Consider the following 16,678-nt stretch of genomic DNA (forward strand, 5'->3'; position numbering starts at 1 on the left):
GCTGGGAACCAGGCCTCTGTCCAAGCTCTGCGAAACGGGTGCGGGGTGGAGACAGGTATTGCTTTGCTACTGTACAACCTCTCACACCATGAGATCACCCACTGAGCTGGTCATGCTTGCTTTGACTTCCTGTTTTAAGACAATGAACTAAAAGGAAGGAGCACAGCCTGTTCCCACTGAAGTGGCACTGTCCGCATAAATGCAATGGCTTCCTCATCCCTCTACCTGGAGTATTTATTTTTTAAATCGGCAGTCACTCATTGCCCCTCCAAATTATTCAAGAGGGCCACATATGACACTAAAGAGCAATGATCCACTTCCAAAACTGGCTTGGGTCTTCCAGTGTGGTAATCCCCCAGAGACTTCTGTTAAAGCCTCAATCTCTCCCTATATCGGTTTAGGTTTACATTGGTTTGTCATGCAATGCCCTAGATAACATTCAAACCCTCCACCTGGCCCTTCTCAATTCAAACCTTCCCAGACCTACATGTGCTAGAGAGAAGTTTGTTCTTACAAAACTTCTCAGGGGGATAAGCTGACTTGTGATAAGACATCCCCAGATCCTGTTTAAAAATGTTAGTTTTATGCATTGTACGAGGTGACTGATGGATTGTTTTTAATCAACTGTATCAAAACTATTTGTATATTTGACTGTACATTGTTTTTCTACTCTATTTGTCTGAAGCGTTTTTCCCCCAAGAGTGCACATCTCCTTTCTTTCTTGTGTGAGGCAAATGTGTTTGCTGTTTACTTTCTCCTCTCAGCAAACTTTTAGAAGTAGGAATATTGAGCATTCAGCATCCGCAGCAGATAGTAACCCTTAGCACTGCTGTAGCACCCCCCTGTGCAGGAGAGCAAAGGGATGTAACCACGTTACCTACCCCTCAGAACCGGGATCTAGGTTAAGTCATTTGTTATATAGGCTGGAAAACTGAGGCAGACACATGGCAAAGCCCTTCTGCCAAGGCCTACTTTAACATCTGTTTGATGTTAAACAATGATTATGATGAGTAATTCAATCCAATTTAGCCATCTGATGGGAGAGAAAGGAGATCTGAAGCCTCCAGTCCCTGCCAGTCTTCATTGAGAAATGACTAATGAATCCTACTAAGAGGACCGGTTCACCTGCATTACCTGAAAAGACATCCACCTTTCTGACTCACTGCTGGAAAAAGTGAAGGTAACCAACAGCATTTCTCAACCTGGAATTTTTCAGTGAATGGTTTGATTAGAATCGGCCAACTGCTCAGTTTAACCTCGATTATAAACTCCTCTGGGCTGACTAGGTGCTCAGATACCGTGGTGGGGAGTACATTAAAACCACAAAGATAGAACAGAAATGTCTATTCTCTCTGAGATGCCATGGACAATTAATCCGACCAGCATTTCTGAGCCTGATGGCCAGTCAAACTAGTTCCCATCCTCATTAAGATGGAAAACATACCAAAGGGGAGAGTAAAGTAATTTTTTCTGGCCATTAAAGAAAAATCTGAGAAGAAATATTTCTGCCCAATTTGCTGAACTATGAATCCTATCCAAGTCTCCAGCCAAGCTAACTGAAGGAGACAGTCTCAAATTTCTTCGTCAATGTTGTTTTCACTAGAGAGAAAGAGCATTTTGTGATATTAATGAGCACTTGGCCCATCCTGTCAGCTCTGTCTTCTGTATATTCCAGCAGCCATTATGCTTTGAGCCAAGGAGCTTGCTAGCTGTGAAACATTAACACATCTGAGCTGTTCACCTTCTATCTTTTAACTCATTTGCTTTTCTAATCAGGGAACACATACTGGCATTGAAATACTCAGAGCCTAACCTTCCTGTGTATGCACAATTTCTAAACACTAACTTAGGGCTGGTCTACACTAGAAAAATAGATTGGTTTAACAACATCGGTCAGGGGTGTGAAAAACCCAAACCCCTGAGTGGCATTGTTAAACCGACCCAATTCTCTGTGTAGAGCTGGATTACCTACAACAATGGGACAACCCCTTCCGTCAGCGTAGGTAGTGTCTACACTGAAGCACTCAAGTGTACGCTCTGACAGCGTAGACAAGGCCTAATCCTTTCACCCTTTAGGAAAATCTCCTTTGAGTACCTGCTGCAAAAACAGTGCGTTTCTACACTGAGATAGCAAACTTGCGCGTTTCATCTGCACTCAAGGCAGTCCCTTGGCCTTTTGCCTCAGGTTCTCTCTTCGTAAAATGAAGCTGTCTTCGCTGCCAGAAAAAAAAGTGTGTCTGTGCACTGAGATAGCGAACGATGTAAAATCCTAGTGAAGACAAAGGCATAGGGAGTTTTTTACCTGCATGCAGCTAGACCAGATCAACCTCAGGGGGTACAGGGATTGACCTCATCTAGCTGCATGCAGGTAAAAAGCTCCCTATGCCTTTTGTCTCCACTAGGATTTTACATCGTTCGCTATCTCAGTGCACAAAAACACTTTTTACAAGTGCAAAATTATTCATCTAGCATACGGCACCCACAAGCGCAAATAAAACGGTTTTCTCTGAACAACCTTTCTAATCAAAGGGGTTGCAACCCTCAAGCGACATATTTTGGGCAACCCAGAGTTCCAGGTGACTGAAATCCATGAACAATATTCACCTGCCCGCTACTGTAACCACAGTTAGAGTTTCAAAGCTTTCATAGCCCAGTGCACTGTACCCCTATCTTATAACACAGTAATAATCTCCCTGGTCATTTATACTCCCCGACAAAGTAAAAAAGGAACAAGGTTTTACTGTGATTTTATTTACTACTGGCTTTTTTTTTTTTTTTTAATACACAGTCTAATAAATAGAATCACCCTCCCTTAAAGCATAAATTAGACACTGGGTAGCCAGAATTTCATTGGCACTGCCAGGTTCTTATCTTTAACACCAGCATTCTCTTAAGTCACTTAGCACTTTATCCTTTAGCTCATTCACCCCCTTGGCATTCAGTGTCAAAGGGCAAAGTCATGACAATAGAAAAGTGAAAATTGGGTGTTAAACAGGAGGGGTGGAGTGGAGTGGAGGGGGAAGTTTTCTGCAGGGAGCAGATGGGCAATTAGAAGTCAGTCACTAATTATGGTTCTCGCAGGAGGAGAGGAAAATAAGAAAGGGATTTTACTATCCAAAAACTGATGTCTAATTGATCCTGCTTTAGCACTGGTCTAAACAGTGACAAGGGTATTTTTAAATGATTAACAATAGTATTTAGCATTTAAGAACAATTCAGTTCTTCTCTAAAACCTTCTGATCCAAATCACCAGGTCTTCATAACCACTGTGGTCAGTTCTCTGCCCCAAAACACTGACTATCTCCTACTCTATGGCAGGAAGCCTCTCTCATTTCCATGTTACCACAGTGCTAACCAAAACAGGCAGAGCTTCCTCAGCGCACTTAGAACCCCTGGTGGGGACAGGAAGGGCAATCTGGTCTCTGGTAGACTCCACCCAACCTACTTGGATTTTAAGGGAGGGTGACAGCAAGGCAAGAAGTTGCCCATGTATGTGCTACAGAAATAGGAGAAACGGGGACATTTACGGAATGGAAGGGGGTAGAAAATGATGGCATGAGGCTGCTCTCCTCCTCCTTGGGGTTTGGGTGGCTGTCTGGGGTTAGAGGGCATGCACAAAGTAGTACCAAAGTTTAGTCATTCCTCCCCAACAGCAACATGTAGTAAGCTCTCAGCTAACCCATCTCCAGTCCCAAGTCACCTGATGTGATGCCATTCCTCACAAGCCTCTTTGTACAGCAACGTTAGAGATTCAAGTTACCTTGATGTCTCTTCCACACATGATGCTGCCTGGCCATATAGTAAAATAATTAAGCCAGAAGGCAGAGAGGAGCAAAGCAGCAAGGTAATGAGATTTAAGAGTGGATGGGCAGAGCTGAAGGTGATCAGAACAGAACACATGTAGTGACGAGGGTGCTGCCGGGGCTACAGGATGACACAGGGGGGACGGCTGTTGGTGATTTTTTCGAGTGGTTCCCCATTTCTGGCTCTTCTTATTGCTTCAATGAGCTAGAGAACAAGAGACAGCATGGAAAGGCATTAATCCCTCCAAAGATTCTCCCATAGGCCTCTAATGGAGAAGAATTACTGAGCCCTCTCCACACGCATGGGCCAAAATTGCAGTAGTGTCTACTGATCTTGTGGGCTCAGCCTGAAACAGTTTCAAGGACTGGACTCTCAGAAGATGCTATGCACCCCCCTTCTGAAAAATCAAGATACCTTAAAAGGTGTCTCAAGCCAGGCATCCAAAAATCACTACTCATTTTTGAAAATGCTGGCCAAAGTTTCTAAGCCAAGTAATATTAGAGGCAGACAACAGTTTGTGGTTTAAGCTGCACTAAAGCAGGGTCCAGGATGGTGTCTGAATTCTTGTTACAGGCAGCAGGGTTCTGATTGTAATAACATGCCCTTCAGTTTGAAATGTGCCTTGATACATTATGAGGAGAGTAGCAAAGCCCTAGGATGATGAAATGCCTTTGAAAAGCCTGTCACTTCCAAAAATAGAAAGCTTCTCCGTCAGAAAGGGGTGGTTGTAAACAGGAGCGTCCCTATAGGCACATTCCACACAGGCTGATGCAAGGGTCAAGCTGGGATCTGGATACTTACATCTTTCTCATAAGGAAAGCCACCATTCTCTAGTTTGGAGAAGACAAGCTGCCCATTGATTTCAATTTCAAAGGCTCCTTAAAAACAGTAAACACAACCGAGCTGTAACAATCCACAGACACTTCCAAACTACATTTTTAATTCACTGATCAGTCCCACAGGATCACTTACTCAATGCTGAAGATCAGGGCATTCAGTCAGTTTAAGCATACAGACAGCAAACAAGGAAAAACCTATCTAACTGATGCTATGCTATAAGCCTGTGCTAGGTCTGTCTTAAAATATGTGCTTTTAATCCAAGGATCTCAAAGAGCTGCATAAAATGTCCTACACCTCACAACCTCACCATGAGGTCAGGAACTATTATCCTCGCTTTACAGAAGAGGAAAGCAAGCCACATGACTTGCCCCTGGTCACCCAAAAGGCGCGACATTCAGATACAGAACCCAGGAGTCCTGCTGTATTAGATTACACAGCTTCAAATTTGCAGTTAAAGATCAGTTTCTGTGTACAGTAATATCCCAACATCCTCGTACAATTGAACCCACCTGAATAATGTTAAGTATCCTCTCCCCCATTAAGATTACTGCCCACATCACTTGGTCTGAGGCAGTGACCTTGTCAGACACCATGTGCTAAGCAGGGACAGACTGGGTCGTGTGCATATGTGGCGTAGAGTCCCTCGTGATAAGACAAGACTGGTCTGGGGTGTAGCAAACATAAAGGGGATTCTTTATATGCATATAGCTTTGTCCTGCCCAGGGCCCTAGAAGATGCAGATTCCAGCAGGTCACTGGTAAAAGGGCATTCCATACCATGAATCTCAACCAAAAAAGCCCTGCCCCACGGTCCTGAAGGTTTCAAACTGAGATCCATCACTTGCTGCATTCCTGTTGAGCCCAACATTCTCAGTTGGCTGCAGAAAGAGGCAGTTCTTGTGGTTAGCAGGTCCTGGCCCAATGAGTTACATATCCTCTAGGAAAACCATGTGTATGGGACCAAAGCAGTCTCCTCCTCTCTGCACTTTTAACCCCTTTCACCCTTGAATTATTTGCCAATACACAAGACATGTCACCTAGGTGGCCTTTAGAGGACAAAGCTTTGAGGCTGCAAGGTTGGCATGGTAGCACCTAAGTAGTTGCGAAAGTTTGGTGGAAAATCCTACCTTTCCCCCCAAGCCTGGATTCGATTTCTATATCTGGGTACTCTTCTTTCACTGCACTTGCCAATTCCAGGTAAGTGGACTCAAACCCACAGGGCTCACTGATAAAAAAGGAAGAAAAACAGATGGTTGAAAAAGACACACACAGGGTAAAGCTTTGGAGAGGCTACTGGAGCTGCTGAGAGGCTAACATGAGGAATACAAATTTCAATGCATTGCTATACAGAGCAAAGATCTAGTGGGAGCTGAACTGCAGAGCAACACGCAAAGATGGTGGAATGGATATGGGGCATCCCCCTAAAGACCATCACCCCATCATATTCCCACTGAACCTCACATCCCCCTATGCACCCATTAAACTACAGTCCCCTCTCTGTGAACTGCCAATAACTCCAATCTGCCTAATTTAGCCCACCACTAAACATTCCCCCACCACATTCCCTCCATGACAAGATCCCCTCTGCAGTCCACACAACCCCCCATGCTCCAACAGCCCCCCAAGAGCCCACCCAATCTCCAACCCCCCAAGAGCCCACACAACCCCCCAATGCTCCCAACCGCTCCCCAAAAGCCCACACAACTTCCAACCCGAGCCTCCCAACCCCCCATGCTCCCAACAGCCCCAAAAACCCCCTAGAGCCCCCCAATGCTCCCAAGAGCCCCCCAAGAGCCCACACAACCTCCAACCCAAGCCCCCCAAGAGCCCCCCAATGCTCCCAACAGCCCCCCACGAGCCCACACAACCTCCAACCCGAGCCCCCCAATCCCCCAATGCTCCCAACAGCCCCCCCAAGAGCCCCCCCAATGCTCCCAACAGCCCCCCCACGAGCCCACACAAGCCCCCAATGCTCCCAACAGCCCCCCAAGAGCCCACACAACCTCCAACCCGAGCCCCCCAATCCCCCAATGCTCCCAACAGCCCCCCCAAGAGCCCCCCAATACTCCCAACAGCCCCCCCCAAGAGCCCACACAACCTCCAACCCGAGACCCCCAATCCCCCAATGCTCCCAACAGCCCCCCAAGAGCCCCCCCAATGCTCCCAACAGCCCCCCCACGAGCCCACACAAGCCCCCAATGCTCCCAACAGCCCCCCCAAGAGCCCACACAAGCCCCCAATGCTCCCAACAGCCTCCCCAAAGCCCACATAAGCCCCCAACGCTCCCAACAGCCCCCCTAATGCTCCCAACAGCCCCCCCAATGCTCCCAACAGCCCCCCCAAGAGCCCACACAAGCCCCCAATGCTCCCAACAACCCCCCAACGCTCCCACCAGCCCCCTAGAGCCCCCCTAGGACCCACCCGGCCGAGAGCCCACGACAAACACCCCTGCCCACGCCGCCCCCGTAGCGCCCCATCCCGCGGGGGGGAGGGGGGGGGGCCGGCCTCTCACCAATACTCCACCACGATGCGGAGCCCGGCGGGCGCCGCCGGCTCGGACCCTCCGCTCATCCCGGCCCCCGCCCGCTCGCGCTTCCGGCTTCCCTGGTCACGTGCAGGGGGGCGCTTCCGGGATCCGCCTCTCCCGCCGCCGCCGGCCCCGCGCTCTAGCGGCCCCTGGCGGCGGGGCGGGGAACTGCAGCCTCCCTCCCCCCCCAGCTCACCAGCCCCCCCCCCCCCCCCGGGTCTGATCCCCCTCCCCCCCAGCTCACCAGCCCCCCCCATAACTGATCCCCCTCCCCCCCCACCTCCCACACACAGGGGCCGAGCCCCTCAGGCCCAGGCACCCCCGTCTCGTGTTTGTTTTGGGGAGACCCCCCCCGGCCCAGGTTTTGTTTCCCTGCGGGCGCCTCCCCAACCCCTGCCCGCCGCCCGCCCGCGTTTTGAACCTCCTGCTTGCGAAAGCCCGTCTCATCCTCTCTGGGGGGGCCCTGGGCCAGGATCCCCTGATCCCACTCGCGCCCCAAGCCCCCCGCAAATGAAACTCGCCCAGGCGTCGCGGGGCAGCACTTGGTTTATTTCGCCTCTTTCCTTTCGCCGATCTGAAACCGTCACTTCGCAGTTAACTTCGCCCCCCCCCAGACCGCCCCCCCGCCCCCCATTTGCTGAGGGAACCAGGGTGGGGGCAGCAGTGGCGGTGCGGCCGCTCTCCCTCTCCCTGCTCTAACTGCACACCCGGAGAGGCTCATAGTCCTGCTCGGCCAGCACCAGGCCGGGGCAGAAGAAAGGGTGCAAGGGCTCCTGGAAGTTGCCCCCGAGGGTGCAGATCTCTGCCATGCACTCGGCGTCGTAAAACCCAACCCTGCCGCTCTCATAGTCCAGGCAAATGCCCACCTGCGTGGGGCTGGAATCCAGGGTCAGGAGGGCTGGGGGTGAGGACAGGGCATAGTAACGGTTGCCGGGTATCTTCCGAAGGGCCCAGTATCCATTTTCAGGTTTGAGATCTTCTGTTGCCTTGCGGTTGACACAGTGGCTGGCTACCCCAATCACCCAGTTGCTTTTGCCCCCAACGCTCACCTCCCAGTAGTGCCTGCCTGCGCGGAAAGCCTGAGAGCAGAGGACATAAAGACATGGCTCAAAGCGCTGGGGGTCCTCCAGGACAGCCTGGGCACTGGGTCCCAGTTTTGCCGATTTCAGGTCTTCGGAGAGCTGCAGGTGCGAATGGGCTGTCTTCGGGTCCAGGGTGAGGCGCTCCAGAGCAGACCGCATCACATAGCACAGCATCCTTCTACAAACCATGTATGTCAGAGAAGGGCTGGAGAGGACAGCGGGCCTGTAGTGTCTCAGCTCCTTGCTACGCCTGGTCAGCTCTGCCTTTAGATGATCCACCTGGCTATCAGCCATACCTGTTAGGTGCCCATCATGGTCCTCCACCTCACTCAAGTAATCCATTAGCTCCAGAACACAAGCTGCCCTCTTGGTGATGTCTGTCACTCTGTTCTCCAGGCGGCTGAGTACCTGCTTCTCTTCTTGGCCAATCTTGGCCATCACAGATTGCTCCTCAGCATACAGGAAGCTGTGCATCTTTCGGAAGTCCCCCATCACCTCCTCCCGAAGCGACTGCAGGTCGTTCTGAGTAGCCTGGATCCTTTTCTTGTAGCAGCTCTGGAGCTTTTCCACACCCTCTTGAGCCTCCAGGAAGTTACAGACCACGTCTTCTATTTCTTTATCACAACTCTGCCCCACTGGGTGCCTCTGAGGAGCCTCCATGGCAGAACCACTGCCCTCCTTCCCGTCCCTCTGCTGCTTCAGCTGTACTGATGGGAATTTAGCAACCCTTCGGTGGGGCACTCCAGCAGGGTTACACTTCCTAAAGGCAACAGCTGTCCACGGTGCACAGGAAGCAAGGTACTGCAAAGCCCAGCCCCACTGGCCCTGGGACAAGTCCTGGTTACCAGTTCTTCACTAAGTAGTGCATAAGTTTCAGTTTCTCTGAATGCAGTGGGAGGAGCCCAGCCAGGTACTCGTTGCTTGTGAAATCTGCTGGTGTTTGCCAAAGGCTGGAGACCTCTCCTTATCTACAGTACAAAGCTTGCAGTGGAATAAAGGCTGAGTTTGAAATACCCACCAGGCCTGCCATCTGAGCACATCTAGATTCTCTCACTGTGACATTCTATACCATGGGGGAGCGCCCTGTAACCCCCATATTCCTCATTTATATAGAATTGTGATCTTGCATATAAAGCAGGCCGTGTGAGGTATCAGGGGAAAGGTTATGGTGTGCTGAAACCTATTGTTCCATCAAAATATGTATATCATCAATTTATATGAGGTTATGAGAATGTCCTGTATGGTTGTCACTAAAATATGCTATGGGTTTGGGAGGTGCCCAGATACTAGCTCTCCAGAGACAATGACAAGGGAGATAATGACAAGGGAGGTAACCAACCCCCGGTGGGTGCTGGGCAAACATCACCAGCCATTGTCCAGCACGGAGCTACAATGCAATGACTCACCTGCATAAGGCCATACCAGGGGAATTCCTCAACCTTCCCTGGCCCACAAGCAATGCCCACCAGACATGCCTGGACTTGTGTTCTCCAAGCACATGAACTAAGAGTATAAAACAGGCACTGGCCACATGCTGGGCCTCTCTCCAGCCCCCCACCTATGCCACAAGCAACAAAGACACTGAGAAGACTGAAGACTCCAACAGAGGAGACTGGCCCAGGTTTAAGGGACAAACCTGTATATTAAGGACTGCAATATCCAGTGGGTGAGAAAAACTGCTTAATCTAGATGTTGCCCAATTTAATAGAGCTGAGAGTTTAGACTGCGTGCTTATAAATATAATATATTTTATTTTGGTAACTAACTCTGACTTTTTGCCTATCACTTATTACTTAAAATCTACCTTTTCTGGCAATAAACTTCTTTTACTATTTATCTTTACCAGTGAGTTTGTACGAAGTATGTGGCAAATCTGCTCAGGTTTTGCGAAGGCTGGTGTATATCCACTTTCCACTGATGAAGTGTTGAATCAATTCATAAATTTGCACTGCTTGTCTTGAGCAGTGCAGGACGGTATATTCCTGAGATACAAGGCTTGGAGCTGCGGGGATTTGGCTGGTGCCTTTCTCTATGTGTTTCATGAGTGGCTCTGGGAGCATTCATGCAATCTAGCTGGGTGTGGGGGCTCCACATGAGGTTGTGCTGAGTGATCACAGCACCTGAAGGGGTTTGCTGTTTGTCACTAGCAAAGCATTGTGAGAGACAGCCCAGGCTGGAGAGTTAAGGGGGCAGAGCGATCCCATGGTCCCAGGCTGCACCCCAGGGATCCCCGTCACACTCACCTCTGCCTCATTTCCTCTCTCTCACCCTAATGCCTCCTGGTCTGTGGGTGCGTGAAATCTCCGCAGCAAGGCAGCATCGAGGCTGGGTGGGACAAAGCTGCCTCAAGTAGCAACTGTGCACAATGCAACATGCAGGATGTAAGGCGGAATCCAGCTAAACTTTTAAAACCAGCGGCCAGAGGCAGATTCTTCAAGCCACGGGCTGCCTCAGCTGACCTGCTGTTTGCCTCTGGAGTAAGTGGAGCTGTGCTCAGTCATAGCTGGCCGATGATACCCTGCTCTATGCAGATGGTCCGTATACAGGGTGAGGAGATGGTGACATTGTCCATAGGTGCATAGATCTGAAAGCCAGAAGGGATCTTTTGATCATCTCGTCTGACCCCTGCATAAGAGAGGCCAGAGAATCTCACCCAGTTACCCCTAAACGGAACCCAGTCATTTGGCTAAACATCTCCCAGAAAGGCATCCAGTCTAGAACTGGAGGTGCCATGGGATGGAATATCCACCCCTCTCTCGCAGTGCAGGTTTGTAAATCTGTGGTGGCACCTGGAGTTGCAGATCCAGCTCTGAGATTATAAAGCCAGAGGAGAGAAACCAACAAATCAGTGGCCTTGGCGTTTCTCACCCATGGGACCAGAGGCAGCAGAGCTTGTCAGGGACGGGGCTGGAACAATTTGTATGGTGCGGCTGCTGAAAGCCACTGAACAAAACCCTAACCCCTGTACATGGCAGAAGCTCCGCATTCGGTGGCTACTCTTACTTCAAGCCAGAGGGTGCTGCTGTACCCCCCAGTGTCTCTGGTTCCAGTGCCTCTTCCCCAGGAAATTCCAGCCCTCCCCATGCTCCCTGAAAAACAGGCCCCAGATTTTACCCCTCACTTGAGCAGGTGGCGGAATGGGAAGTGTCAAGGGAGGCCTTGCCCCTCCCCTAGAGTGAGGAGAACGAACCATGCTGCTGCCCCACTGCACTTGGGTTTCACCATGATCTCCAGGGTTTAGATCAACCCTATGTGAGACCCTGATCCGCTGGTCCCTGGGTCTGTCCTGAGCCAGGATCTGAACCAGCGGGATCAGCGTCCTGCAAAGCCAAGTTACAAACCAGTGAGCATCCCTCCCCGTGCCAGCACAATGGCTGGAGGGGCACAGCCCCACTGGAGTGCAGCTGCCCTTGTTATAAATGAAAGCACCACGCAGGGGCAGGGTAAGATACCCGAGGAGAGTGGCAATGCCATTAACCCTTTCCTTGCTGCAGCGCTGGTGGTGAGTATGTTTGGCAGCAGGCTGAAGGTGCCAGGAGCCCCTTGGGTCCAGGCAAAACCAGGCTGACCCTGATTGGTAACCCGCACGCAAGCAGCAGGGTGCTCCATGGTGTCTTAAAGGGGTGGGGCACATCAGGGTGCAGTAGGTCAGGGTGCCTTCCCACCCCCACTTCTCTTCAATGCGCCACTTCCAGTCGGTGGCAGAGTCCAGGGTTTCCTGCCAGCGAGGAATCCTGAGTGCTTACGTCCTGCCTCCCCTCACCCTCCGGCAGCCAGAAATAGCTCGTGACATGGCTTGGCACCAGGTGGAGTCTGCGGTGCTCAGGATCCGGGGGTAAGTGCCGCTCTACGCGTCAGCACATGGGAATTCCAGCACACAACGGAACAACTGGCTTCCCCTTTATTCTGGTTGTGAAGGGAGAAGGACGGGAGCCCAGGGGCAGGCAGGTGCGGAGGCCGGCAAGCCGGAGCGGGGGGAGGTCCCGGCTCAGCGCTGGTCTTGTCACTATTTGAAACATCCAGCTCTATCATCACACGAGTGTGAAGTGTTCGGGGCCCTCGCTGCGGCTGCGTGTGCAGGGCTGGAAGGGAGCTGCCCGCTCGGCCAGCTGAGTCATTTCGGAATTGGGGCTGGAGCTGGGCGGATGGCAGTAAAGCTTGGGCCCTTGGAGCCCGCCCTTGTTAATGGGGCCGTTTGCCAATTAAAGAGGGGAAGAGGAAAGGAGGGGGGAGGCAGCCTGTGAAAACCACGTGGAGGGCACTGGGATTTAGCCCAAGAGCTGCAGCAACGGGGTGGGGGAACCCTGGGAAGGCGTCGGGTGGAAGCCGCGGAAGAGTGCCGGCTCCGGGAGAGACGAATCGGGTTATGCAAGAGAGCAGGCTGCTCCACTGGAAGGAGGCCGCGGGGGTGGTCTTCTGCTGCGCCTGCCCCGGCAAGCGGGGCCCCCCAGGGAAGGCGCAGGCGTACCCTGAGCAGAATGGGACACTCAGCATGACCTCCCACTGCAAGGTAATCGCTCCCTCCCCCAAGGGGCCATCTCCTCTCTGCAGCGCAGGGTCCCACCTGCTGCGAGACACTCGCAACGCCACTTAAGAGGCAGGGGCGACACAAGGGACAGCCTTGGGAGCTTCTGGGCCTGCTGCCGGCCCGCCTGGGGACCCAGCCCTGCCAGTGTATAAATCGGCGTGTCAATCTTTTGCAGGTGCACGTGGCTGTGTGTGTGTGCACAAATCCGTGTGCCTGGGGGCGTGCGCGGACGCATGTGTCTGTGTGGAGGTGCACGCCTGCACTAATGTGTATGCGTACATGGATGCACGGCAGATATGTAGACGCTTGTGTACATCTGGCACGTGCAGCTGCAGAGGTTCGGGCTGAGCCCTGGGCTGGGAGCCGGGAGTTCTGATCCCACCTCAGACACCTGCACTGGGCAAATGATGTCGCTTCTCTGTCCCTCAGTTTCTCCACCCGTACAATGGAGGGATATGGGGATCAAGTGGTTCACGGGCCCAGACGGTCCCTGAATTCAGGACAGGATCTCTAAAGTTCTTTTTAGCTCGATGGGGCCATAGACGAAGTGCATGCGTGCACCTGCCCACCCCACAGCAGTCCCGGCGTCACATCGGCAGGGCTCTCACGGCCCCAGCCAGCTCCCGCTGTCGTCAGTAGCACCCTCTTCTCCCTTCTGCATGGAGTCCAGCGGGAGCAGGATCTGCACGGCAAGGCACTGGCTAAGCAGCCTCAGCAGGTACGCGTGGAGACTAGTTGGCAGCCACCAGGGGTGCTGGCACATAAGGACGCAAGCCCAGATCCAGCACAGTAACAATCCCCACCTCAGAACCAAATCTCAAACCTGCTCCGGCTCCCTGATCCTCCAGAGGCTGCTGGAGCCCCTAGAATTTAGCCTCACCTCCCATCGCAAGAGGCGGCTCCTTCGTGAGCTCCCACAATTCAGACCCAGGTGTTCCCAGGCATAGTGTCAGCCCTGCTCTCAGCCCCCTGGTCTCCTTCCAGCCTCTCTGCGTCCCCTCCTCCTCCCCGCTCCCTCTGCTGCCTGCCGCATGGGATCCTGTCCAGGCCCCTCCAGGGCTGTCGCCTCTGGCTGTCTCGCCCAGCGGTGCATCGGTCCCTGCCATGCAGCTGCGGCTTTGGGCAGACGTCTGGAGTCCCTCGCCCTCTGGGGAAGAACTCTTGCATGGGTGTACACGGACGGGGGTTCAGCGTGCATGGAGGAGGGGCGACAGGCATGCATGGTGCTGACAGGGTGCAGGTGCTGAGGGGAACGGCTAGGCGTAGGGTTGTCCTGGCTGCTAGCGGGAGCGTTGTGGCCTGCTCACGTTTGACCCCAGGCTGTAGGAGCTGGGACCCAGGGATGGGTGGGAGTGGTTCTGCACAGGGCCCAGAGGGGTCAGGCCTGCACAGGGGGCCTGTGGAGTACAGACATCTCGGGGGGGCTCTGGCCGGGCCTGCCCTCCGCCTGGCAGGGCCAGTGGTAATGGCACATTGTGTTGCTGATTTACTGACCTCTGTCAAGGGGCTTCCCAGAGCTCCGGGGGACCCGCAGCAGCCAGCGCTGGCCAGTGAGGCAGACCAGACGCTGAGCCGAAGCCGGTAACCCAGGCTCCCTTCCTCTCTCCTGCCCCGTGCCATCGACCCTCGCTGCCATAGAATCATAGAATATCAGGGTTGGAAGGGACCTCAGGAGGTCATCTAGTCCAACCCCCTGCTCAAAGCAGGACCAATCCCCAATTTTTGCCCCAGATCCCAAAATGGCCCCCTCAAGGATTGAACTCACAACACTGGGTTTAGCAGGCCAGTGCTCAAACCACTGAGCTATCCCTCCCCCCGCTCCCCCCCCGTTGCGCCATCAGGCTGCTGTCGTCCCCCTCACCCTGTGCCATTGTCCGTGCTCTCTGATGGCCCCACGCCCTCCCCTCCAGGCATCAGAAAGAGCAACCGCCCTGGGCCCGGTACAGAGAGCAGCACGGAGCCCATATCCATGAGCCACACTGACCACGAGGGCCAAAGCCGGCGGCAGGCCCCACATCACCAAGCCCCAGCTGCCCCCAGTCCCTGCATGGTCCAGCAGGATTGCTGATGACCAGGGGGTCTGCGAGATTTGCTGCCACCGGATCTGCGCGGAGGGTGCATCTAGGCTGCAGGAACAGAGGGGTTTTACCTCAGGTTAAAGCAGCGGTCAGGATGCAGCACTGCAGTTTGAACCGGGGGTAGCAGCTTGCCTTCAACCCCAGGCTGCCCCCCCGGCTTTTACTGGAGCTGACAGCACAGTTGCCTTGTCTGCTCTGCTATTTTAACGGGAGTCAAGAGCACCCCTCTCTTTCCAGTGTAGACAAACCCTGGGCACGACGGGGGACAACACAACGCAAAGCCCAGCCGAAGCTGGCTGCTCTCTGAGCCAGCAGGCTCGGGCTAAGAAGCCCACGTGGCCGTGGCTCGCAGGTGGCCTTAGCGAGAGTGGGGCGGGGCGCAGAAGTGAGGGGAAAGAACAGCCTGGGGAGCAGAATGGGTCTGATGCAGAGCAGCCCCGGCTCGCCAGGCCTGGCACTCGGCTGCTCCCGGCCCCGGGGGATTGGCGTGCCATCCTGCTGCGTCCTGTTGGGTTTTTCCCCAGGAGGCCGGGCCTGCGAAGGCGCCTGGAATCGCTGCTCTCCTGAACGTTCCTGGAAAGCAGTTTTCTGTTCCTGGAAACCTAAGCTCAGCCTCTGTGCTGCATGGGAATGGGAGGCGGCAGCAGCCAAGCTAGCGCTGTAATTGTACAGCTATAAACGGCTTTTTCTTTCCTCGGGACGCCAGGGCCGACTCTCCCTGCTGGACTGAGCAGGCTGGCAGGCACCAGCCTCCAAAGGAACCCAGATCTCACGGCTGCTTTGCCAGCAGGACCATTCGCCTGAGAATCCTGGGGGGCTTGGGAGAGTAAAACGGGAGCTTCTGTCAATCCCAACCACTGGGGCCCTTGGGGGAGGAGGACGGTAGAGGTGGAGGGACTGTACTCTGATCAATTTGGGGTTACCCCTGCCCCCTTCTGGGGATTGTGGGAAACATCCTCATTCATTATCACCGCTCCAATCCAGCCTCAGCCCTGGTTGTGCCGCCATCTACTGGTCCAGCCAGGTCTCTTTCCCTTGGGCAGGAGTTTGGGATAGGGAGGGAGCCATAGATTCCCCCTCATTTCATCCCGTTTGAATCCCGCCTGGATGCCAGCACCGCTCGGATGCCCATGGCACTGCTTTTTAGAGCATGTGATGTTTGGTCGGGGAAATCGGACAGTCAGTGAAATTAGAAGGAGGCAAATTTAAAACAGATTTAAGGAAATATTTTTTCAGATGAAGTATGATTAGCCGGTGAGACTCCCTGCCACATGATATCAATGAGCTTAGCGGGATTTAGAAAAGGATTGGCATTTACATAGAGAACAAGAATATCTGGCATTAGAACCGAAAGGAGTAAAAATAACCAGGAGGAAACTTTGAATGGGAAATAAACCTGCTGGCCTCAGGGTGCAAGATCGCCTCTAACTGATGGGGGTTATTCCATAAGTGACCACTAGAGGGGTTCTCATGCCTGATGTTGGGCCCTGTTGGAGCCGGGACACTGAATTAACTGGACTCTGGTCTGATCCAGTCTGACAAACCCTGTGCTGCAAATTAACTCCATGCAGGAGCCCGCCTCAGATTGGCAACCCTGGCTCAGAAATTCCTCCTCCCAAATATTTAGTTAGCCCTGGTGAAATTAAAGGCTCCCTGGAGACTGGGGGGCCTTAATTTTCCACAGAACTTCCTCCAGGCCCTGCCCTGGGCTCATTTGAACCTCTCTGCTGAGACTCTCCAGTGGGAGGGTGACAAGGGCCGGGATGCGGACGCGGGCCCACCTGGGAACTGAGCTGAGCCCTGACCAGCGAGGAACCTGT

The 16,678-nt window shown here is 53.2% G+C and overlaps 3 protein-coding genes across 3 annotated transcripts in view; 1 reads left to right on the forward strand and 2 right to left on the reverse strand.

The window, feature by feature from the left end:
- Positions 1-2,730: 2,730 nt before the first annotated feature.
- Positions 2,731-7,242, reverse strand: MIEN1 (migration and invasion enhancer 1). The gene is made up of 4 exons (XM_077806474.1): positions 7,156-7,242; positions 5,771-5,868; positions 4,606-4,682; positions 2,731-4,008 (listed from the first exon to the last, which is right to left on the reverse strand). The coding sequence occupies exons 1-4, from the start codon at positions 7,212-7,214 to the stop codon at positions 3,925-3,927; spliced, it is 318 nt and encodes a 105-aa protein (XP_077662600.1). The 5' UTR covers positions 7,215-7,242; the 3' UTR covers positions 2,731-3,924.
- Positions 7,243-7,865: 623 nt separating this feature from the next.
- On the reverse strand, positions 7,866-8,912 carry LOC144257842 (nuclear factor 7, brain-like). The gene has a single exon (XM_077806012.1). The coding sequence runs from the start codon at positions 8,910-8,912 to the stop codon at positions 7,866-7,868; it is 1,047 nt and encodes a 348-aa protein (XP_077662138.1).
- A 3,706-nt stretch (positions 8,913-12,618) lies between these two features.
- The window catches only part of GRB7 (growth factor receptor bound protein 7), a 45,517-nt gene continuing 41,457 nt past the window's right edge, over positions 12,619-16,678 (forward strand). The window contains exon 1 of the mRNA XM_077806303.1: positions 12,619-12,762. Within this exon, the coding sequence (XP_077662429.1) occupies positions 12,619-12,762 (144 nt within the window). The remainder of the gene's footprint in view (positions 12,763-16,678) is intronic.

The sequence above is a fragment of the Eretmochelys imbricata genome, chromosome 27 (genome assembly GCF_965152235.1).
Source record: "Eretmochelys imbricata isolate rEreImb1 chromosome 27, rEreImb1.hap1, whole genome shotgun sequence".
NCBI lineage: Eukaryota > Metazoa > Chordata > Testudines > Cheloniidae > Eretmochelys > Eretmochelys imbricata.

Excerpts from the sequence above, each read along its gene's own strand:
- LOC144257842 (XM_077806012.1), bottom strand. The coding sequence starts at position 8,912 with ATGGAGGCTCCTCAGAGGCACCCAGTGGGGCAGAGTTGTGATAAAGAA.
- MIEN1 (XM_077806474.1), bottom strand. The coding sequence starts at position 7,214 with ATGAGCGGAGGGTCCGAGCCGGCGGCGCCCGCCGGGCTCCGCATCGTG. Across the intron at positions 5,869-7,155 it reads CGCATCGTGGTGGAGTATTG|TGAGCCCTGTGGGTTTGAGT; the intron begins GTGAGAGGCCGG and ends CTTTTTTATCAG. Across the intron at positions 4,009-4,605 it reads GCTTTCCTTATGAGAAAGAT|CTCATTGAAGCAATAAGAAG; the intron begins GTAAGTATCCAG and ends CTTGTTCTCTAG.